Here is a 22,567-nt window from a genome sequence, read left to right as displayed (position 1 = left end):
AAAGGAATAACTTTGATGAGATGCGAGATGGCAACGTAACGAAAAGGTTGTACACCGAACGGCAGGTCAATTGCTTACGGCCTCGGATGAAGGATGAGGAGCACGTCCGTCGAGAATTGATACGGTACGGTAGACGGAGAAGTCGTTTTGACAATGTCGTAAAAGGGGCGCAAGGAAGAAGACGGGTCAAGTTGATTGATTGGGTTGGAGTGGAGTGCTATGTCGGACCAGACCGAAAGTGGTCAAATATGAGATGAGATCCGAAGAGGTGGGTAGTCTTGTTCAGTCCTTTCTGGCTCTCGACTTCTGAGTTGGTTGACAGTGAGACACCGATTGTGAATGGTTGAAAGAAGAACAATAAGAAGGTATGATAAGTTGTTGTTGAATGTGAGAAAGGCGAAAAGGAAAAATTTTGACTGTTTGTCCAAGCTGCGTGAAGGAGGAGGGAAAGGAATGTTTCAAAAAGTAAAAGAGCAGGAATGGGTAGTGACTAAGGTTTGTCGTAAGTCGGAGGCAATGTGTGTGTGTATCTTGTGTGTGACTAACGAGCAAAAGTATGTGTGTGCTGTGCTGTGCAAGTGCGAGGAGTACGTGTGTTAAAGGGTAACTACCTCATAGTGGGGTACTGACTCTGTTACTCAACTCAATGGAGATACCAAACCCAGATAAGATCGTATGGTATCGGCTTCGGGATGCCTCTCTCTGTTCTTTTTCTTTGGGATTGGGAAGGGACAAGGGCAAAGTGATCGGATTGGAATTGGGGTGTGACCGAGGGTTGGATGGTGTATGCATTGTCAGAGCAGAGGAAGGAGGAAGACCCGAACTGTGTTTGTCTGGTACATCATAGAGGAAGTGTGAGAGCAGAGAAGAAATGAATTTTTATTTGTATTGATGTGATGATTTCTACAAATTATTCTGGATGTCGTCTTCTGGAATTTGTATTTTCTCATTGATTTCTACAAATAACTGGATCCATTTCTACAAATACTTGAACGTGATCCACGTGGGCGAAGATAAGTTATTACCGTAAGAGGACAGGCATAGGACGATCACCCGTACTACGGCAAGAGATTTACGCTACTCCAGCTACAATTCGGAGTATAGCAGCAGAGTAACAAGGAATGTTTCGGAAAGTTTTTACGTGGACAGTAGCTGTAACCAAGAAAAAGGGGAACTAACCTTATAACGTAATTTCATTTTTCCTTTTTATCCTTATTTGCCTCAATCCGGAGCATTCGCGCAGCAACCCAGCAAACAAGCAGGCCGTCGGGGGGTCGTTTGCGACAAGAAGAAGCAGGGTGAGTCGCTAGTTCATTCTTTCCTCGACGCCACCACACCTTCCATTCACTTGGTACTCCTCATTTGAACGCAGCTCGTGAAAACCAGAAACGAGTAAACAAGCCACATTCGTCATGTTGAATACAAGGACTTGCACGGACCAGATTTTCTCCGTCTTCCCCTTGCTATAGCTCAGGTCACGTACACAATTTCCGTCTGCCTTGTGTTCGGATGCTAAATTGAACAACCATGTATCAAGTCACGAAAGACATTGATTTGACTGTGCATCAAACAGCGCTGATTTCGGAGAGTAGATTCAGAGTAACGTTCGCTCTGGCTGCATATTGGGATGATCTACAGCATCGCTAGCAAGCTGAGGTATGATCTTTCGTATGAAAAAAGGGAACAACGGAGCTATTGCCCGTCGATCTTTTTTACGTTGTTGATCCAGCACTAACAGGACGCTATCTGGATCTCCTCATCATCGTCGTGGAATCAAGGAACCCGAGAAATGTACGTAAACTCTTGCTCCTCAACTTTTCGCTTAGTCCAGCTCAAATCCTCAATGCTCAATCCTCATGAGTGAATAATCTCGTTTAACCTGTCTGTATTCAGTCGCATCTGGACATTGTATATATCGACCTTAGACAGGCATTCCAACGGATCTTACCATACAAGGTTTGCTGCGGGTCCTGATCCTGATCCTGATCCTTGCCTGGGTTCTGAGCCAGTCGGAGTGCCTTGATCAGTCACCTCCGACTCTATTGAGCTTATCGCTGGATCCACAAATATCCCTTCGAAATCGCATGAAGATGAAGATCGACATACGGTATGATGAGATCGGATTGAGGTGAATATCGAGTGACTCCAAGATGTTGACAGAAGTACATACCTTGATGTGTGGATCGAAAGAGTGCTGGAATTGGAACGGAGCGCAACATGGCTTCTGATTTGAAACGACACCCAATTCCAATATTGTACTAGCGATAGCATGTATTTTCGTGCTATGTACGCTTCTGCATCTTGGAGATGCTGAGCTGCTCACGATTCGACACATATCCATGATCATTTCAGTAGATCAATTGTTCTCTCAACCGCCAAAGCGGACCCTCATCCCTTTGGTCAATCAGTAGAGGATAATTGACGTTAAAGCGTGCAAGTGGGGCTGGGTTTTGGCGATGCCCGTTTCCATCAGAACGTCGGTCTCACTACGACTTTGAATGTGTGTTCGTCTGAAGGCTATGAGTCGCGGTACATTGTCAGGAGTCAGGTCCCAGGTCGTGCTCTGAATGCTTAACATACATAAAGTATGCGATGGATCAATAGCTTCGAGGACACCATGCTACCGCACTGTGCTGGATGTATGCACCTAGATAGGCATGCATGGAATTGACCCTTGATAATGTAATTACGTAGTTTTCGTCTTGCCTCTTTCTCATCTGACAGGACATGTTATATAAGGAGTGCCACTAACGACTTGCAGGAATGTCGGTCTCATTTCCCCACAAATAACAACCACAACAACAACCAACAATAACAACAAAGAAAGAAATCATTCGCGTATGTTACATGCATTATATACCATCATCCCTGCTTGTTCCGAGTATATCAGTACACACCAACACACAATTCAAAACCACCTCATCTTCCTGTAATCCTCTCTCTTCCTATTGCACTCTGTTTTACGCTTGTTTACGACTGTTTGTGTTGCCATGTTCACATTTCATCAGATCAGATTAACGCTTTGACCCAATCCCAATCATATAGTATCCATCCACCTGTATACCTGTATCATACAATATAGTATAGTATCATCATGTCAACATCAACATTCATATCACTGTCTGATCCACCAAGCACACCGAACAATCATCACAACCGATATACAAACACACCGACACAGGCCATACCTAGAAACGGACAGGGTCACAACCATGCATGTGTCAGGAAGATGATGGACAAAAGCACGGATCACCATCACCCTTCCACTTCAGCAACCGCTCCTGCTCCTGCTCCACCAGCCAACATATCACGATTACAACCACATAACAACCAACAACAACAACATACCTTGACCTCGGGTAACAACAAAGGCCTAAGACCTTTAGGGATGTCGTCAACATCCACACTTAACATTCCTCCGTCCTCAAACTCTAGAACCTCCAGTTTATCCTCCCCTCAGATAGGTGGCAAGTCTCCTCTGATAGGCTCGACAACTAAGCAAGATAGAAGGAGAAGTATGATCATCTCTTCTGAGCCTATCGAAGAGGTAGAACGAGAAACACAGGAGCAAGAGCAAGACGATTCGTCCAAGAGTAGTAGGAACAAATTGAAGAGATTATCGTTATGTTCTAGACCACCTTCTCTAGAACTGATCGATAATAACCACAACGTCAACCCTTACAACAATCCCAAAACGTCTACGCCGATCATATCGCCCAATATGACTTCACAGCCTTCCACGCCCCTCGGCGGAGGTGGGAGTACGAGAAGACCCGATCGACGGATGGGCGTGCGAGCAAGTATAAGCTATTCGCCTGCCATCCCACCCAAGACGGCTGAGAGGAAAGTGTTTGGAAGAGGTGATGGATGGGGGATGGAAGAGGATTTCAGTATGGATGATAATGCACAGGGAGGGAGGGAGGATGGGAGTGAGAGTGAGGTGGAGAATGCAGATAGGAGAGATGCACATAGGTTTACGGGTGTACAGACTTTGGCTGAGAAGTGAGTATGGATCATTATCATATAGCGCCATGCTTTGCTCTGTTAATATGCTGAATGATACGCCTATTGCTTGTTCACACAGACACGCCGATTTGCTCACTCATATCGCACAGCGGGAGAGAAGAGTCGCCGAACTGAAGCAAGGTGAGTCCTTCCTCTTTGATTTCCTCAATGAACTTGACAATGCTGATCTTACACTTGTTCATGGATGGCATAGAACTCCTCGCACAGGAAAATGCCCTTGCTCAACTGAAATCCCGTTGGACAACCATCGTTTCTCGATCTGCCTTATCGCCTACTCAACCGGAACCGATCTATCAGACTCACCACGCACCTACCTCTAGACCATCTCAGTCTCAGTCGAATCGTCGTCGACCTGTCAGTATGATCTCCACCTCGACCTCAACCTCGTCGACCTCTTCGCTATCACTAGCAACTATCGACGAGCCCGTGCCTCTTTCTGCCTCAGCGTTGATCTCATCTACTGGCGGATTGAGCAATACCGGCGCAGCGGTGCTGAGCGGACTGATCAGTCAGACAGAAGGATACCTCGGCCCAGAGGTCGTACAAGGTGGGAAGCGGTTTTTGGGCAATTTGTGGAAGACTGTCGGTGCTGCTGCGGGAGGTACGGTTCCTCTCACCCATCAAGAGCCAGTGACTAGGAATTCATCTGGGAACGTAACTCAGAATGGACGAGTGGAGGAAGAAGAGGTGCCGAAGAGAGAGGATGGGGCGGAGTGGAATCAGTTGAGCTCAAAGCTGGATCTGTGAGTTGATAACATACTTGCCGTTCGTCCGATTATAACACCAAATCCCAGAATATCACTGATCGCGATCCTTCCTCTTCGTTGCTTTTGCAATTTTCATTGATATTGTTATGAGTACTGACATCTGCATTATAGTGCAAACCTACAGAAACTCATTATTCCCTGGGACACGAACCCTAGCACTAACACTTCCTCCCCTTCACAACGTCCCCCACCATCGTCATCGTCCTCGTATCCCAGTCGAAGATCTAAAGACCGCCGTCCAGTGGATCGAAGCGCTACTGTCACACCCACATCGTTCCAACGACGTTCTCCGACTTCACCACCTGCAACGGTCGGACTAGGGTTCGATCTGAATATCAAACCTAGATCCACCATCTCGACTTCTCAGGTATCACGGAAATTACTTCCTGAGTCCGTATCAGCAGACTTGCTAGATTGTACAGCATCGACGTCCAACCCGATGATCATGGCTTTCGAAGATGGTATGGGTGATTTGGGTAAAGCCCTTACCCCTTCCAAACCTAAACCTAAATCTACGAACCAGAAAGTCGCCTCTACTGCTTCCTCTTCGACAACATCGGATGATGGCTGGGATTGGTGACTAGCCGCCCGAGGTCTTGGTATCTGGGCAGGAGTGGTAATTGTCATGGCAAAAGCTGGTGAGACCTATAATATCTAAGTACGGGCTGCGGTGTATTTTATCAAAGTGTACTATGTTTGGTGCGAATTCTTGGATTTGGAATGACTGATTTGACTCGATGATTAGAAATACAAAGACAGGATATAACAGATACGGATACGGATACGGGATACGAGAATTGGGTTTGGGTCAAAGTAACGATAATGATCAGTTCTCTGTACTATTAGTTAATCATTTTTCCCCTACTCTCATGCAATGAACTTCATGACTTTCATTCACAATCTCAATAGACTGAGTTTAGCTGGATGAGCAAGGGTTATAACCCTAGAAGTTTAACAAAGTGGGGCAGATTCGTTAACCATGGATCCATGAATGAACAGCTCAATATTAACGGTTGCGTTGATTTCGGAATAAGCTGATACTGTTTGCATCGTATTTGTATTGTACTGAAGTCATTGGTCTAAGATCTAACTGATTATAACTTGTGGATTTTCTGTTACTCTGATTATACTTATTTGTAAATACACTTCACTATCCTGAGATAGCATTAAGCTAGCATCTTATACTCTGTATCTCCTATTGGAAATGTATTACCTGTTTGTGCTTTTGGTTATCCCCTGTTCTGCGAATTATCTAATACTCTGAACCCTCGGTTCTCTCATAGTACCAAATTGGTTCAGTGGCATTACAGTTGGATTTGGTAGTTTGGTCGATAGGCTTCAAAAAGCCATCTTGAGGTCGGCCGTACGAATGGGTATAGTACCATACTTCAGTCAAAACCTGTCGAGTAAGTCCAGTACAACCGAGCTGTACAAAACACACCATCGGACCAAACCAGTCAGTACGAATACAACTTACTGCAATTGACCAATACGACAATTCTTGATCGATAGCATGAACATATGAACAACTCACATAAGGTTCAGCTCCCGAGGCATTAGTCAAAACATCTTGAATATCATTAATCTTATAACTGGTTGAATTGGAAGGTACGATCCCAGCTTGTTCCAACCATTGATAAGTTGGATATTGAACCTGGGCCTTGACAACCGAATCGAGGAAATCGATAATGGAAGCTTCGGTACTGTTTCCGTATAAGGTGCCATAACAGTCGGGAGAACCGTTGAATCCTACATCGTATGTGGTGAAGCAAGTCTAGAAATACCAAGATCCCGTTATACAGTAAGTCATCAACTCTTGTCTAACAGCTTATGGCTGTACGACGATGAAGGTGGAAGAAAGTGTAGAATGTGATATCCCAAATGGAGCTAATGACTTACAGCATGTTTACTGAATTCTACTCCAGTCAAGAAACAACTCGTATCAGTCTCAAGTTTATAACGCGGACCATCAATCACAATGAAGCTCAGCTCACCATGTTGCCAGAAAGTCCAATCAGGTGAATTCTGCACACCGCAAAGAACAAAGATCGTCAGTCACCTTAAACTTACCGTCATTTCGATAACTTATACTCACCTGAGATTTCCAGAACTTTTGCATGAAAGCCAACAAATCGTATTTACCGTATTCCTTCAACAGGGGAGTAATCACATCACCACCTTGCCAAGCTGGAACGGGAGTACCATCGGGTTTACCAGTTGTGGTGTTGGGAGAAGGGACGGGGTCATATTGTCTTGAGAGATCGCAGTATTGGCCTGAAAAGATCAAAGATGATATGGACAGAACGGTCAATCAACGATGAAAAGTGTAAAGAGTAGAGTACCGATTGATATAGTGAATAGTAGAGCCTACTTACCATATGACCCATCGCATCTATCAGGCCATAAACCATGGATCGTCCATGAATCCTTGGGTAAGACCGAACCTTCATTTTCGAGTCCTGTATACTATCGGCCATACCGAAGGGCATACAGTATTGGTGATAGTGTTGGGTAAGAACGTGTACAGTATATTTTTATAACCAACTACACAATGTAAACACCAGTCACTCACAGTATCCCAATACTACCATATAATACAGTATGATATCAGCTACACAAACTTGTCTCGCCAAGTCACCTTGCTCGATTCCGACTTACCTGAGTTACCAATACCAAACCCTCAGTGGGCGTACAGCAAGTATCCACTATCGCCGTCGTGTTCTCACACGAATAGATGGGTTTGGTCAATGCACAAGTATGATTATCGGATGACCGAGCGTCCCCGAGGGCGAGCAAAGGTAAGATGGTGAGCAATTTGATGAGGGGGTACATGATTGGATTAACAGATCTTGCTTTTATGGTTAGTCAAGTTCAGTTATGATATCGATTTAGGATAGCAACTTTGGTAGTAGTCAGGTCAACAAAGTGTAGCATGACTTGTATGTATTCGCATTTCGAGCCTTTGGGATATATTTGTACTCTAGCTTCGGTCATTTTGTAGAATTTGTGATTCTCATGAAATGCATCATCTTCACCGACATTATCAGGAATGTCTTTCGGTCAGTCAAGGTACGAAAAAGATGGACTCGTCCGGAGCAACGTTTGTAGATTTATACCAATGATAACCATCCTGATTTAATCAAGGACATGGTTTCACGTGATGCTCCATGCACGTTCATGGGACGGGATGGGGCTCAAACGGAGGAAGGACGCTTCTTTCTTTCTTATGCATAGGTAGATATCAGCAATGAACAATGAACGTAGTTGCGTTATACAGCGGTGGAGTACATGCTCGTGCCGAATATCATTATGTGATTCACTTGTAGAGGTCTATCTTACTCAACAACGTTGATGCACGTTCCGATGTGTCAGGCAAGGGTGTGACACGTTTGCCCTTGACGTTTTTACAACGCCATGCTGCCGATGGGAGGTCAGTCGAATCCCATTCCAATGCCCTCTTATGAAGATTCAAAGATCGTAGTTCAGCATTAGCACATGACGAATACAGTGATAAGCGACACTTATGTCTTAAAAGTCCACAGACGTAGTAAGATTCACTCGCCACATCTTGTGTTTTTGGCAGCTTGAGATGTCTCGACCTTTTTTTGAGACCACATGCACTCACTGTGCTATTGGTTGATTCTTTTTATCCGGAAAGCATACAGTAAGTTTATACGTAACGTGAAGGTCTTTGTCAAATCACTATCTTTACGATCAGCATCGATAAATCTGAGTGAGGCTGATTCCGTAAGTGTTTGGCTTGATTGGTGATCTTATATTGTCAGTTTGAGGATATGATGGTAGATCTCGGGATATTCTCTCATCGTATTGTTAGTTCTAGCATCAAGACTCTACGACATTGAATCCCAACGAAATCTAAGACGATCACGCCGATCAGGACGTATCGGGCGGTGCCAATCGTCATATATAATGCAATACATCCCCAATTCTCTTCATCCAAGTAAAAACCTAACCCCTATGATCAAATGAAGTTTTTACAAAATCAGAAGTAGAACTGAGTGATTTATCGTGAGACAATACCATCGAATCGTTGCTTGAACCAGGCGACGGTGCTATAAGAACGAAGATAGTTATATGATTAGCGTGGTGTCATACATCATCAATATTTGGTTGATGCAGAACGAAGAAAGCGTGACTCACTGTTCAGGTCTGACTCGGTGGGAGGCACCGACCTTGCCGACAGCGTGCTTTCGTCGAGCAACTCTCATACCTGGTCTACCCATGACAACGAAGCTGTGGGAGAGAAAGTTGTCAGCGAAAATTTCGTTAGAGGATATACACTTCCCATAATGATGGACGTGGAAGAACAAAACCACAACTCACAAGTCCATACCGAAGATACCGATTCCTGGGTCGTACTTGATACCCAAATCAATGTGTTCCTCGACACCGAAACCGAAGTTACCGGTTTCAGAGAAGTTCCTATGAGGTCGAGACAGTATCAGCACTATTCCTTCAATCGTCCCTCAACATCTATCCATCGAGTCCCTCTAGTTCCGCTCGAACGACGTGAATCATATTCTTCCCAGTTTGATGACGACCAAATCCCCTAACGTGCCCTTCCTTCGCTACGGCTACGAAGAAACACCAAACCCACCTCTTTCTCAACTCGTACTCCTTGACTTTCAAAGCTCTCTCCAAGACTTCCTCGGCTTTAGGACCTCGGATGGTGACGTGCACGGCGATCTTTTCGTTTCTTCGGATTTGGAAAGATCGGATGGTGTATCTGGCCTTTGAGGTGACGGGTGTTTGACCGGTAAGTTGTTCCAACACCTTGGCGGCTCGGGTCAATCTATCACCAGATTCACCGACGGAGATGTCTATTGGTCGAGAGAAGAGGATAGTGAGAGATAGAAATCGCATGATGTAACAGTGATAAAGAAAATTGTTGGCAACGAAGAAAGGGTAATCATTATCGTATCATCAGCAATCTTCATTCCATCAACACATATGTCAAACAGAATAACCCACTGATGACCAATTTGTCAATCTTGAGCTCCTTCATAGGGTTGACGGCGGCGGTTTTGTCGGCCTGTTGGAATGAATTCTATATCAGTCTTATGTCCTATAGCCTCTTTCACTATTTCTATTCCGTCTAATCCTCAATCCCTTCTCCATCCTAACACATTCGTTCTTTGTCACATCCTGATCTTCTCTTCGATTCCAGTCAGTTCCAATCCCTCAGAACACCTCTCCACGGTATCCCTCCTCCAAGTCTTTTCATCCTCGATCTTTCCTAACAGATAATCTTCTAACGTTCGTCCACTCCCTAGACTGCCAACTGACATGAACGAAACGTACCATTTTGAAGATCTACAGCGATGTGATTGTCAGCGATACTGCTATCCGTCTGATAGGTACAAGGTGATATGCACTCACGTATTGTCTTTGTATGGATGAGGAAGGTAGAAGAGGGTGTATGTTGTGCTATGTATCTTGAATACCTCGAATCAATGATTCCTGAACCGACAGCCAACAGTCCATCAGTCACAACCATGCATACGAAAAAACTACAACCAGCATAATATAACATCGGCAATTCACATAACTCCGACACTGCGAGACCCCTCGAAGTAGGTGTGGCACAACCAGAGCAGAGAGGTAGCATCGGTGATAGTTGTGCTATCGCTCTGGCGGAGCCCTTAACGCCGACATTTGCGATTATATCAATGGGCGGGGTAAGACCCCTTTATGATGACGTGTTATCGATCCAATTGATGAATGGGTGTCGAGATGTTTGAGTTGATTGATATTTGTCTGTATTGCATTGCTCTATCGTTCCTACGGATGATTCACACAACACACTCACTTGTTCTTCTTCTTCTTCTTCGACCACCTCACTCATCCTTATCACCCGTCACCGCCACCCACCCAAAATGTCACAAGTGACTTACCTCGACGATACCCGATACCCTGGTCCCAGCATCCACGAAGCTTCAGCAGAGATAGCTGGTCTACCCACTCAAGATGAGTTAGACGCGTATCCTAGGATGTACACTTGGGGCGAACTGAAAGAGGTCATCGGTGAGTACGATTTCACCACCTTTATCAACCGCTCTGCTGATTTGTCGTACTCGTGTCCAGTGAGCGGTCAACTGGAAAAGCTCATGAGGAACAAGGAGATGCAAGTGAGATATAACAGGTGGATGAACGGTATCAGGGAGAAATACGGATCCACGGGCGAGTCATATCAACGTCCGTTCCAATCAATATAGCTCCAAACACGACCCACTGCCTGATTTCGCAATGTATGATCCCTTCAAGTATCTGAGCTGACGTTATACATTCATGGAATAGAGAACTATTTGAGACAAGGCCGACTCCCATTCCCTCAATCAGCTGCCGAGCCAACATACGATTCGAATGGAACCTCATCTTCCATCCCTCGTGAATACCTGACATACGAGGTCGAACAGGGTTTTGATGAGAGTAAATATGCCGTATTGACCAACGATTGGCCATATAATGTACCCTACGGTGTTAGACATTTGTGTGTCTGGTCAAAAGTGAGTCCTCCTCTTCATCCATAGTGATCCTATAGCCTATACTGTGCACAATGAATAATCACTTCCCTTCGTCCTCAGATAGCTGATACCTCTGTCTTTTATAGCTCCCCATCGTCCACAAATCACTCGTCAATGACGACCCAGCCTTATGGACCAAGATCGAAGAAGAAGGTTTAGGTGGATTCACAGGTGTGATACCATTCACCCCAGCTGAGAAACCTACCCAAGCGGCCATCAATGGTACGACACTACCTCACCCTTTCGGATGGGGAGCAACACAATTGAGCGATTATCAATCGGACAGTTGGTTGGCTGTAGATCTCATGTTTGGCGGGAAGGAAATGAGGGAGTGGGCTGGTAAACAATATACTTCGAAAGGCGGTCAGGAAGTTCAGAAGATGGTAGAGGGTTTATGGGATGTGAGGGGTTGGGAATGCTTGTGGTTCGTGAACCCTCCCGTGAGTTTCCCTATCCACCATTTTCCATCACAGATTTCACAGATTTCACATTTGTCTCTATACGATAAATCGTGTTTCGTATCTTATCATAATCACCTGGTTGACGCTTTGCTCTCTTATAGCGAATCCAATCTGTCCCGGGATTATCGCATTTTCACGTCTTCGCTCGACGAAAGACACCCGAAGAGATCGACGCTGCCGAGATGATCTGGGGTACGGGGGATAAACCTGAACATCAACAATAAAATCTAGTGTGACTGAAGGTAGGAGGGGAAGAACAAACATAATGAACTCACAACTAAATATACGAAATCGCGTCGGACAATACCATTCTGGATAGGTAGATTGTATATAGATTAAATCACCTTACATACATATATGCTTGCTTGCTACAATTCAGATCGAATACGTGTAATATAGATACATAAAGTGTTGAATAGAATTATCAGATAGATGTGTATAGATTTTCCCATTGGATTCGCTAGGCGTTGCATATAGAGTATATGAGTGTATACATTACTGTATGAAATACATCACGACTTAATGGAATAACATAATCATTATACTTGATAAATGGGTACGATTCTGATTCACTCTGTAAACTTGGACTGATCTAGGTAATAAACTCGAGGGTTCAAGACTTGTCCAAAAGATGCAGCCGGTAAACGATATGAAAATGCATTATGATCTATAGTGATATTGATATGAATATTGATGATTCCAACTTATACATTGGATTATTGGTTTTGACAATAAATGCTTGTTTGAGATTGATAATAAAAATGATATTTGATACTATGCTCACGCCTTCGATGGTCATTAATTGTTCCTTTGTCCGTTTCCGTTGATAAACCAGGATTATACGTTTATACAAGGCTCAGGCAGGCAATGACCCAAATGCTTTCTTACTGATATACCTTCCTCCAGGAGATGATCCTTACAAATAACACATAGTTGACAGTCCCTTTTTAGTACGATGTCTTCCCTCTGATGTATCCTACTCGTGAATTATCTTGACTGCCTTATGAGCATGAGAAGGGGTGGGTGAAAGTACCCGCAGAGTACTAAACCAATATCAATCATTGTCTTAGCGTTCATTACCTCATCTATTGATAGCTTTCAGATCATCAGATCACTCACCCCTTCCTTGATACCTTCGATAGCACTGTACAAACCCAGAGGGGTGATAGCGATACTGAGGATGATCTGAACATAAGAGGGATGGGATCAGCTTCAATCCCAAAATTATCTAACATTAAGATCGGGAATGTGAACTTACAGAAAGGATCGCACAACCCATGAAGAACCAACTCCAGAACCCTCTCATTTCCCTCACTTCACCATCTTTAGCGAAATAAGGATGTTTGTTGTAGAACCAAATCACACCGCATAGACCATATGAGAACCATACGCTGAATAACGAAGAGACAATTGTCAAAAGTTGGTTGAAGAATGGGATTAATTCGGCCAATACGAAAGCGGCGATCCACATGACGAGGATGATAGCCACCCAGGCGAGTCTCGCTCGAAGTCCCTTGGAAGTGAGCAATCTTGATTTTCGGAATGTGTTGACGTAGAGGTATTTGGCACCGACGTTGAGACCTACGATACCTGATATGAGGATTGTGACGAGGGCGAAAGCGTAGGCGGTGATTCGGACGGGCTTGGTGGTCATCGTGAAAGCTGGAGAGGTGACGTACTGCACAAGGTCAAAGGAGATTAGTCAAAATGTTGATGGGATATCATTGGAGATTGATTATGACACTACTCACCTGACCACCGAAAACATAAATGGTAGCACCGACAATACAGTACACGACAATACCACCAGCTTGAGTGATGAGGAAAGATTTCTTGAAATCATTAGGGTTTCGCATCTGGTACAGAAGAATGGTCAGTCGAGTTTGCACTGGTATTATTGGTCAGAATGATATTTGATATCGGACACACCTCTGAACACCAACTGAATACACCCATGTTACCACCGTAAGCGAACACGATATTGGTGAGAGCACCGATGACATCCATCAAGTCTGGGTTGGTAGGAGTAGCATGCCATTGAATAGGTACACCGTTCTTCTCGAGGACACTTGGGCTTTGAACCTATTGAATAGAAGATTAGATGAATCCAAAAATGACTTGTGCAGAGGGATACCACTTACACCAGTAGCGACGATGGTGATCATACATGCGATCAAGATACAAGAGACAGATAACCAAGACAAAGGAGCGAGTTTACCGAACTCTCGATTGGTTGACATCTGTACTCATCATCAGTCTCAAAACCACTCCAAGACAGGAAACATGCACATCCAAGAGATGGTACTTACAAGAACGCTGACGATCATGATGATCAGAGCAAACCAAACACTACAGATCGCATTGGTACTGAGGGTGTTGAGAGCTTGTTTACCAGCTAAGACGTGAGATCCACCAAGACCGATACTCTGTTCGCGAAGGGGAAAAGACATCAAATCAATATCAGCCAAACCGTCGTTATTGCGGTTTGTGATGGAGATAGACCCACTTTAGCTACCATACCAGCACCTAGGATTCTTCTACCCCATTTACCGAACAGCAAACCACCGGCATCCGCGAAATGCATAACACCCATATGATTCATCTTGAAATCAATCATGATCCAAGCTGTGATATAGGCGAGAACACCCAGACCGACATTGGCGATGAGACCTCCGACCATACCGAGTCGTAAGAATATGGATGGGTATGAAAGAGCACCCAAGGCGATGTTCTATCAATATCAGAGGTTATCAGCTGAATCTTCCCAACCATGCCGACAAACAGTCGTGAAGATGGGAGGGAAGCTGACTCACCTCGGCAGTAGCTACCAGACCAGCTTGGACCCAACCCATCGATCTGAAATCTACGTAATCCTCTGCGTTCTCCTCCCGCTGAGCACTGAAGGGATCAACATCGTAAGAGTCGGCCGGGATGTTCGCGACGTCTTTGCCGGAAGGTGGATATTCGTCGTATCCAAATCCACCTTGAGCTATCTCGGCGTCGACGAGATCTTTGTCTTGAACAGGTTTGGGGTAGACTTGAGTGATTTCGTTAGACATTTTCAGACACAAAGATGATTTAAATGACAAATGACAAGTAAGATGGAAGAGAAGAAAAGGATGAGAAGATCAATTACAAGTCAGGAATCATCAATTCTATGACCCCAATAACGAGCTGGTATTGTAAGTCTAGCTCTGCTGCACGTCAAGTATTTATTGTATTGGATTAGGTTGGAATTTTCTCGCCAGAAAATTTGGTTGGTAATCCATAATCCACAATGTACGGCCGCTCTTTGGACGACACATTTTCGGATCGGTCGGAAAGAGAGACTGTATGTAAGCATACCCTAAATCTGGTGGGACCATATGAGACACCTCGAGCTAGGAAGTATGGATGCGTCAGCATGCATATGACCACGAGTGAGGACTAAATCATGGGGAAATGAGTTGAAAGTCGAAAAAATTACTGGTACGAGTTGGAGAAAAGTTCGCTTAACACGATGTCGATAGTCTTGATCTCGCTTGGACAGATTCGAAATTATCTTTTTACTCACCTGAGTCCGGCACAGTCAGGGAAGCAGACTGGACACGAGTGAAACAGGTGGAACCTCGGGAAATCTTCCTTCATAAGTCTGCTCCCAATGTTGGACACTAGATTTTTCAGATCCGATCAGGTGATCATGTACAGAGTATGATGCTTGTTATGGTCAAGTCCTGTGAAACGATTACCACATCGCTCAATAATTCAGCAATGATTTTCGAATTTCTTCTCTTACTGCATATCAACCTCTTGCTAGACTCCTTTTGAAGTTTTCGAATCTATGCCCCACTAAGATCTGAGGGGTGCTGGTTCGACATCGTGCTGTTCCCCAGATTGAGGTATCATGCACATTGCGGCACCCCGTGTTTTCGAATAGCACGTCTATGCATTGTGGTAACATGAGGAGGCTCCAGAGTATGGTCGGATTGAAGGTCCGTACGTCCGATGATAGGCATGCCCAACATTGCCGTGGACGGATGAGAAGTAAACGATGGCGAGAGCCGCAAAGGGGAGGACGAAGTAAAGTCACTACCCACTTATTGTGATGACGATTATCTTTCGATACAAACGATCTGAGATTGGAGCATGTCTGAGGTACACTGCCAAGGAAAGGGAGGTGAATGACTCTTAGGTTTGTCCATATACAAGCCAGAAGAGTTCTCAACGAAGAAGCGCGAACGTGAACGGCCGAGCTGTAGATTGTGTATCGAAGCTGGTCATAGAAGTGCATCCCCACCAAGAGTGAACGCTCTTTTGATTCCGCTGCAAGGATCGATGTAAAATCTTGTGCATGAGGGGTATGTATGTGAACCGACAACCCTTTGAAAACCCACTGAGATCTGCTGGGATGTCGTCGGCAGAGCAACCTGAGAGCAGCAGCAGTAGGTGAGTTTACTATATGTTGAACAATCCTCGCTCCATGCAAGCAATTCGGCTATGATACCATGCATGAACTTCCAGACACCGCAGTCTCACCGCTGTCGATACCAGGAGATAAGAGATAAGGTCACGCGCATGTAGCGCCATCCTAGCAACCTGCGAATCGACCGTAGGTCTAAATACTGATAACAACCTTGCTGCCGTCGATCTTCGTCGTGATGAGGTCACTCCCAACCTCGATAGCGATTACGCGTCTGTCAGTACTCGTAGTATATCTAATTGCATGGCTCCAAATACGACATCCGAGTCGTACTTGGCAACATCCGGACCACGCTTAATCATTGCTTGGTGCAATTTTTCCTCTGTGCACCGACGGCCAGTCGCACCCTTTGGCTATGTATTCATGGCAGCTACCGGATCTACTTGGGTTGCCTGGGTAAATTGATGAATGTATAGGCTAGAGATTTCGGTGGCCGGGGGTGTTTGTGAGGGTCTGTCCCTGAGTCTCATCTCCGTCTCAGACCAACACCTGCACCGGGCCCCGAATATAGAAGGAAAACAATCAAAGTCAACAATCAACCGTTGCATCCACGGCGTATAATACTGAAATCATCGAACGATGGTACCGCTCTCGCCAAGCATACATCCATACATCCATACCTGCATAGACCGATGGCCTTGAGCCCGATTCATATCTCCCAGTTTCACATGTATCTTATTCGTATGCGTTCGAATCTCCTCAAATCCTTATAATCGATCTCAGATAACCCACCCCACACGCTCTGCCCATCATGTCCATCGGCATAGGCGATTACAACTTCGTCGACAGAGCAAAGGAACAACCTGAGCTGGCGCGAACTATGTCCAGAAAACAAACCAACGATGGGACCCACCCACAATATCACGGTGATGATGGGCAATCTCATCCAATGACAGCCCACGAGCGTCACCAACAAGTCACTGGGCTCGCCCGTCAGATGTCCCGTGCTTCCATCTCCGGAGCAGGAGCAGGCAACGACATCTTCAACTACCAACCCGATAGCGATCTCGATCCTTTCTCTGACAACTTCGATGCTCGAAAATGGGTCAAGCAGATGAGCAGGGTCAGTCTGGAATCAGCACCGAGAAGAACTGCCGGTATAGCCTACAGTGGGATGAGCGTTCATGGTTTCGGTTCAGATGCAGGTGGGTATCACTAATCTTCCAATGACATGACCTCGCTGACCTTGTTTGCAGATTACCAGAAGACCGTCAGTAACATCCCATTATCCCTCGTCAGTTCCGCACGGGACCTCATCAGTAATAGAAAGCGTAAAGTGCACATCCTGAACGATATGGATGGTGTCCTGGAAAGCGGGGAGATGTTGGTAGTGTTGGGTCCTCCAGGAAGGTGAGTCAGGGTAGATCTTTTTCGTCAACATGGCGTCGCTAATATCCCTTGTAGTGGATGTACTACGTTGCTGAAGACTATAGCTGGAGAGACAAATGGTATATTTCTTAATGAAGAAGCAGAGATCAACTACCGAGGTGAGTCAGACACCTTCATTCTGCCTGCACATTCAAGCTGACTCAACACCAGGTCTTACTCCCAAGCAAATGCATGGTCGATTCAGAGGTGAAGCTATCTACACTGCCGAAGTAGATGTGCACTTCCCCAACATGACTGTGGGAGAGACACTTCAGTAAGTCAAATCAAATTGGTGTCTACATTTCCTGTACTAACAATCCTCCTCCAGGTTCGCCGCAGAAGCACGAGCACCCAGAAATCCACCTGGAGGATTGAGCAGAATAGAATTCGCAACACACTTCAGAGATGTTATCATGTCTGTCTTTGGTATAACTCATACGGTCAACACTAGAGTGGGGAATGATTTCATTCGAGGTGTATCGGGAGGAGAGTGAGTGCAAGACTTTCGATTTGATGGGTGACTTCTGAGTAGTAGCTGATACACTTTCGTCTATCTCTTCCTCTTCCCTTCCCTTTCCCTGTCCTCTTGCGTCCTCCTGCATCAGACGTAAGCGTGTCACCATCTCTGAAGCGGCACTTTCAGGTGCGCCTTTACAGTGCTGGGATAACTCTACTCGAGGTCTCGACAGTGCCAACGCCATAGAATTTTGTAGAACCCTTCGACTACAATCAGAGTACCTAGGTACGACCGCTGTTGTAGCCATCTATCAGTCCCCTCAATCTGCCTATGACCTTTTCGACAAGGTCTCTGTCTTGTACGAGGGAGAACAGATCTACTTTGGAAAAGCTGGTGAAGCTCGAGCTTTCTTCGAGAGGATGGGATTTCATTGCCCAGAACAGCAAACCACTCCCGATTTCTTGACTAGTTTGACCAGTCCTTCGGAACGTCAAGCCAAACCCGGTTACAAAGACAAGGTCCCCAAGACTCCTAGAGAGTTTGTACAAAGATGGAAAGCTAGTGAAGAATACCAACAATTACGAGCGGACATCGCTGCTTTCAATGAAAGACATCCCACAGGAGGTGAGAGGTATGAAGAATTCTTGGCTTCGAGAAGAGCTCAGCAATCGAAGAGAACGTGAGTGAACTTTGATATCTACCTCGGTGAGCTGTACTAACTTGGGTACTTCAGTCGTCCTTCCTCGCCTTACACTCTCTCATATGGTCAACAGATCAAGCTTTGTGTCGCTAGAGGATTCTGGCGATTGCGTGCCGATCCGAGTCTTACGTTGACACAGTTGTTCGGTAACTTTGTTATGGGTCTTATTATCAGTTCGGTCTTCTTCAATCTCCGTGAGTAATCTCAGTGATCGGCATGATCCTCGCTAAACAATCTATGCAGAGGACACCACGGAGAGTTTCTACCAGCGGGGGTCTCTACTGTTCTTTGCTGTGTTATTGAACGCTTTCGGTGCTGCCTTGGAAGTGAGTGCCTTTCTTCTCAGCCCCTTGAGCAAGGAAGGCCGCTAATCGGATGGACAGATCCTCACCTTGTATGCTCAACGTCCTATCGTAGAGAAACACGCTCGTTACGCTTTGTAAGTTTTAAGCTCGGCAATAGAACCATCGACTAATCCCATTAATCTAGCTACCATCCATCTGCGGAAGCCTTCGCTTCCATGCTTGTCGACATGCCTTACAAAGTACTAAACTGTATATTCTTCAACTTGGTGCTGTATTTCATGACAAATCTGCGTCGTGACCCTGGTGAGTTTTCCATTTAGGTTCACGTTGTTCACCTATTGACCCAATTCTAGGCTCTTTCTTCTTCTACCTCTTGATCAACTTCTTCTCAACTCTCACCATGTCAATGATCTTCCGAACCATCGGTTCCGTTTCTCGACAGTTTGTCAGCGCCATGACACCCGCCAGTATCATCATGATCGGTCTTGTCGTCTACACCGGTTTCGCCATTCCTGTGACATACATGCGAGGTTGGTCGAGATGGATCAACTACATCGACCCAATTGCCTACGCTTTCGAATCGCTCATGATCAACGAATTTCACGGTCGAGAATTCTCTTGTTCGACATTCGTACCTTCGCCATTGCTTCCTTCTTATGCCAACGTCGGAGCTACCAACCGAGTCTGCAGTGCTGTCGGAGCCACCGCTGGGTCCAGCGTTGTCAGTGGTGATACGTACCTCGCTCTGTCCTATGAGTACATCCATTCGCACAAGTGGAGAAATTTTGGGATCCTTTTGGCGTTCATGTTCTTCTTCTTCGCTACATACATTGGTGCTACTGAGGTCATCACCGAGAAACAATCGAAAGGAGAAATCTTGGTTTATCCCAAAGGTCAAATCCCTAAGGAGCTTCGATCGTCCAAACAAGGCGATGCCGAATCTAACGGGTCCGATGAAAAAGTCAAACCTTCAGATGCCAAAACTTCCTCGGGCGGAGGTGATGTAGCGATCATTCAAAGGCAAACCAGTATCTTCTCCTGGAAAGATGTCGTGTATGACATCAAGATTAAGAAGGAGACTAGACGTATCTTGGATCATGTCGATGGTTGGGTCAAACCTGGTACTCTTACTGCTCTTATGGTAAGTCGGCGATTGTCTCTCGAGACACCTGGCTGACATCAAGCTGTAGGGTGTATCTGGTGCTGGTAAAACAACTCTTCTCGATGTGCTAGCTACTCGAGTCACGATGGGTGTCGTCACTGGTGAAATGCTGGTTGATGGTCACCAGAGAGATGTCTCGTTCCAGCGAAAGACGGGTTACGTACAACAGCAAGATCTGCATCTACAAACCAGTACTGTTCGAGAGGCCTTGCGATTCAGTGCGTTACTCCGACAACCTAAACATGTCACCAAGAAGGAGAAGTATGAATATGTCGAGGAAGTGCTCAAACTCCTGGAAATGGATGGTTATGCAAATGCAGTCGTCGGTGTACCTGGTGAAGGTGAGTTTTTATATTAGTCATTTGTTGTTTTCTTAGCTTACCACTACCCCTTCTCTCAACAGGTCTTAACGTCGAGCAACGAAAACGTTTGACGATCGGTGTTGAACTTGTCGCAAAACCAGAATTGCTTCTTTTCCTTGACGAACCCACCTCAGGTTTAGACTCTCAGACGTCTTGGAATATCCTTCAGCTCTTACGAAAACTCACGGAAAACGGTCAAGCTATTTTGTGTACCATCCACCAACCTTCAGCCATCCTGTTCGAGAACTTCGATCGACTCCTTTTCCTAGCCAAGGGAGGTAAAACTGTATATTTCGGAGAAGTAGGCAAAGGGTCTCACATTCTCATCGACTACTTTACAAGGAATGGTGCACCTGAATGCCCTCCTGGCGAGAACCCGGCAGAATGGATGTTGGCGGCTATCGGTGCAGCTCCTGGAAGTCATACTGCAGTGGACTGGCATCAGACATGGTTAGATAGTCCCGAACGTGTACGAGTTCGGGAAGAGCTCGAACAACTGAAGACTGAAGGTGCTTCCAAAGATCGATCCAAGGACACCAAGCTTGACAAAGTGGCGTATTCGGAGTTTGCTGCTCCATTCGGCGTACAGTTCATGGTGGTTCTCAAGCGAGTCTTCGAACAATATTGGCGAACTCCGTCCTATATTTACTCCAAATTCTTTTTGGCTGTTTCATCGGTGAGTCATCGCTGCCTACATATACCAAAGCATTAAGCTAATGTTCTGTGACAGGCTTTGTTCATCGGTTTCTCGTTCTTCAAAGCAGATACCTCGCAACTTGGTCTCCAAAGTCAGCTGTTCTCAGCGTTCATGGCGAGTTACATGTCAATTTGATCTGACGACGTCGCTGACCACATCGTCTGTGCAGTCCTTCCTTATTTTCGGTCAGCTTGTACAACAGATCATGCCAAACTTTGTAGTTCAACGAAGTCTGTACGAGTCAAGGGAGCGACCATCCAAGACATACAGCTGGAAAGTATTCATCTTGAGTAATATCGTCGTTGAAGTTCCCTGGTCAAGTGAGTTTTCTGCGATTCGTCCTACCATCCTCGAGCTAACAGTTTGGCTTAGTGCTTGTCGGTACCCTGTTCTTCCTCTGTTGGTATTACCCAATAGGATATTATCGAAATGCCATTCCGACCGATACTGTAAATGTCCGCGGTACTCTCATGTGGTTGTACCTCCAGGTGTTCTTCTTGTTCACCTCTACCTTTGCTACCGCCATTGTCGCTGGTATGGAGTTGGCAGAGACAGCAGGTAACATAGCTCAGTTGATGTTCTCCTTATGCTTGATCTTCAATGGGTGAGTCAATACCACCGTTCACACACTACTCGTTGCTAATCAATTGACGCAGTGTCCTGGTCGTGTACAACTCTCTACCCGGTTTCTGGAAGTTCATGTACCGAGTCTCCCCTTTTACTTATCTGGTGGAAGGTTTGCTAAGTGTGGCTGTCGCCAATACAAAGGTGCAATGCTCGGATATCGAGTATCTCAAATTCGATCCACCATCAGGTGAAACCTGTTCCGCATATCTTGCCGAATACATTGGTGCTGTCGGAGGGTACCTCCTTGATGAGAACGCTAGTAGCAATTGTCAATTTTGTACAATTTCCGAAACAAATACTTTCCTGACAGCGTTCAATATTGACTACGGGAACAGGTGAGTTCGTCAGTCGTGAAATTTATATCAATCGCTGATCTCTTTAATCAGATGGAGAGATTTCGGCTTGATGTGGGTGTACATCATCGTCAACATTATCGCTGCTATCGGTTTCTACTGGCTTGTGCGAGTGGTAAGTGCAACCTTTGATGAAAGTAGGAGGATCTGGCTGACATGATGCCCTGTATGTAGCCTAAAAACACCGGGAAGGAGAAACCTACCACCGATCAAGAGGGGATGAGAACTGTTTCTCGACAGAAATCGCATGTGACCGAAAAGACTACGGCATAGAGGAG

The 22,567-nt window shown here is 45.4% G+C and overlaps 6 protein-coding genes across 6 annotated transcripts; 3 read left to right on the top strand and 3 right to left on the bottom strand.

Moving 5' to 3' along the window:
• Positions 1 to 3,094: 3,094 nt before the first annotated feature.
• On the top strand, positions 3,095 to 5,373 carry V865_006383 (uncharacterized protein; the record flags this gene model as incomplete). The annotated part of the gene is made up of 4 exons (XM_066230142.1): positions 3,095 to 4,002; positions 4,085 to 4,146; positions 4,220 to 4,769; positions 4,905 to 5,373. The coding sequence occupies 4 exons, from the start codon at positions 3,095 to 3,097 to the stop codon at positions 5,371 to 5,373; spliced, it is 1,989 nt and encodes a 662-aa protein (XP_066086239.1).
• Positions 5,374 to 6,045: 672 nt separating this feature from the next.
• Positions 6,046 to 7,625, bottom strand: V865_006382 (uncharacterized protein; the record flags this gene model as incomplete). Its single annotated transcript, XM_066230141.1, has 8 exons — positions 6,046 to 6,219; positions 6,328 to 6,567; positions 6,693 to 6,709; positions 6,788 to 6,818; positions 6,889 to 7,067; positions 7,169 to 7,259; positions 7,366 to 7,377; positions 7,452 to 7,625. The coding sequence occupies 8 exons, from the start codon at positions 7,623 to 7,625 to the stop codon at positions 6,046 to 6,048; spliced, it is 918 nt and encodes a 305-aa protein (XP_066086238.1).
• A 1,192-nt stretch (positions 7,626 to 8,817) lies between these two features.
• V865_006381 (60S ribosomal protein L11) lies at positions 8,818 to 9,819 on the bottom strand (the record flags this gene model as incomplete). Its single annotated transcript, XM_066230140.1, has 5 exons — positions 8,818 to 8,866; positions 8,955 to 9,047; positions 9,138 to 9,236; positions 9,412 to 9,634; positions 9,786 to 9,819. The coding sequence occupies 5 exons, from the start codon at positions 9,817 to 9,819 to the stop codon at positions 8,818 to 8,820; spliced, it is 498 nt and encodes a 165-aa protein (XP_066086237.1).
• An 871-nt stretch (positions 9,820 to 10,690) lies between these two features.
• On the top strand, positions 10,691 to 12,023 carry V865_006380 (uncharacterized protein; the record flags this gene model as incomplete). Its single annotated transcript, XM_066230139.1, has 5 exons — positions 10,691 to 10,838; positions 10,899 to 11,009; positions 11,112 to 11,320; positions 11,425 to 11,778; positions 11,901 to 12,023. 5 exons carry the CDS (start codon positions 10,691 to 10,693, stop codon positions 12,021 to 12,023), a joined length of 945 nt encoding a protein of 314 aa, XP_066086236.1.
• A 777-nt stretch (positions 12,024 to 12,800) lies between these two features.
• Positions 12,801 to 14,858, bottom strand: V865_006379 (uncharacterized protein; the record flags this gene model as incomplete). Its single annotated transcript, XM_066230138.1, has 9 exons — positions 12,801 to 12,842; positions 12,919 to 12,984; positions 13,058 to 13,477; positions 13,551 to 13,655; positions 13,729 to 13,881; positions 13,941 to 14,039; positions 14,109 to 14,225; positions 14,306 to 14,530; positions 14,613 to 14,858. 9 exons carry the CDS (start codon positions 14,856 to 14,858, stop codon positions 12,801 to 12,803), a joined length of 1,473 nt encoding a protein of 490 aa, XP_066086235.1.
• Positions 14,859 to 17,009: 2,151 nt separating this feature from the next.
• On the top strand, positions 17,010 to 22,562 carry V865_006378 (uncharacterized protein; the record flags this gene model as incomplete). Its single annotated transcript, XM_066230137.1, has 19 exons — positions 17,010 to 17,403; positions 17,455 to 17,608; positions 17,663 to 17,745; positions 17,798 to 17,900; positions 17,955 to 18,116; positions 18,232 to 18,762; positions 18,817 to 18,977; positions 19,027 to 19,109; positions 19,167 to 19,222; positions 19,273 to 19,391; positions 19,442 to 20,229; positions 20,279 to 20,591; positions 20,654 to 21,288; positions 21,343 to 21,423; positions 21,479 to 21,629; positions 21,682 to 21,913; positions 21,966 to 22,271; positions 22,323 to 22,404; positions 22,464 to 22,562. 19 exons carry the CDS (start codon positions 17,010 to 17,012, stop codon positions 22,560 to 22,562), a joined length of 4,533 nt encoding a protein of 1,510 aa, XP_066086234.1.
• Positions 22,563 to 22,567: the final 5 nt, after the last annotated feature.

This window comes from Kwoniella europaea, chromosome 2 (assembly GCF_036810445.1).
Source record: "Kwoniella europaea PYCC6329 chromosome 2, complete sequence".
Taxonomy (NCBI): Eukaryota; Fungi; Basidiomycota; class Tremellomycetes; order Tremellales; family Cryptococcaceae; genus Kwoniella; species Kwoniella europaea.
The sequence above is the reverse complement of the archived record's forward strand: the minus strand, read 5'-3'. Positions and strand labels throughout refer to the sequence as shown.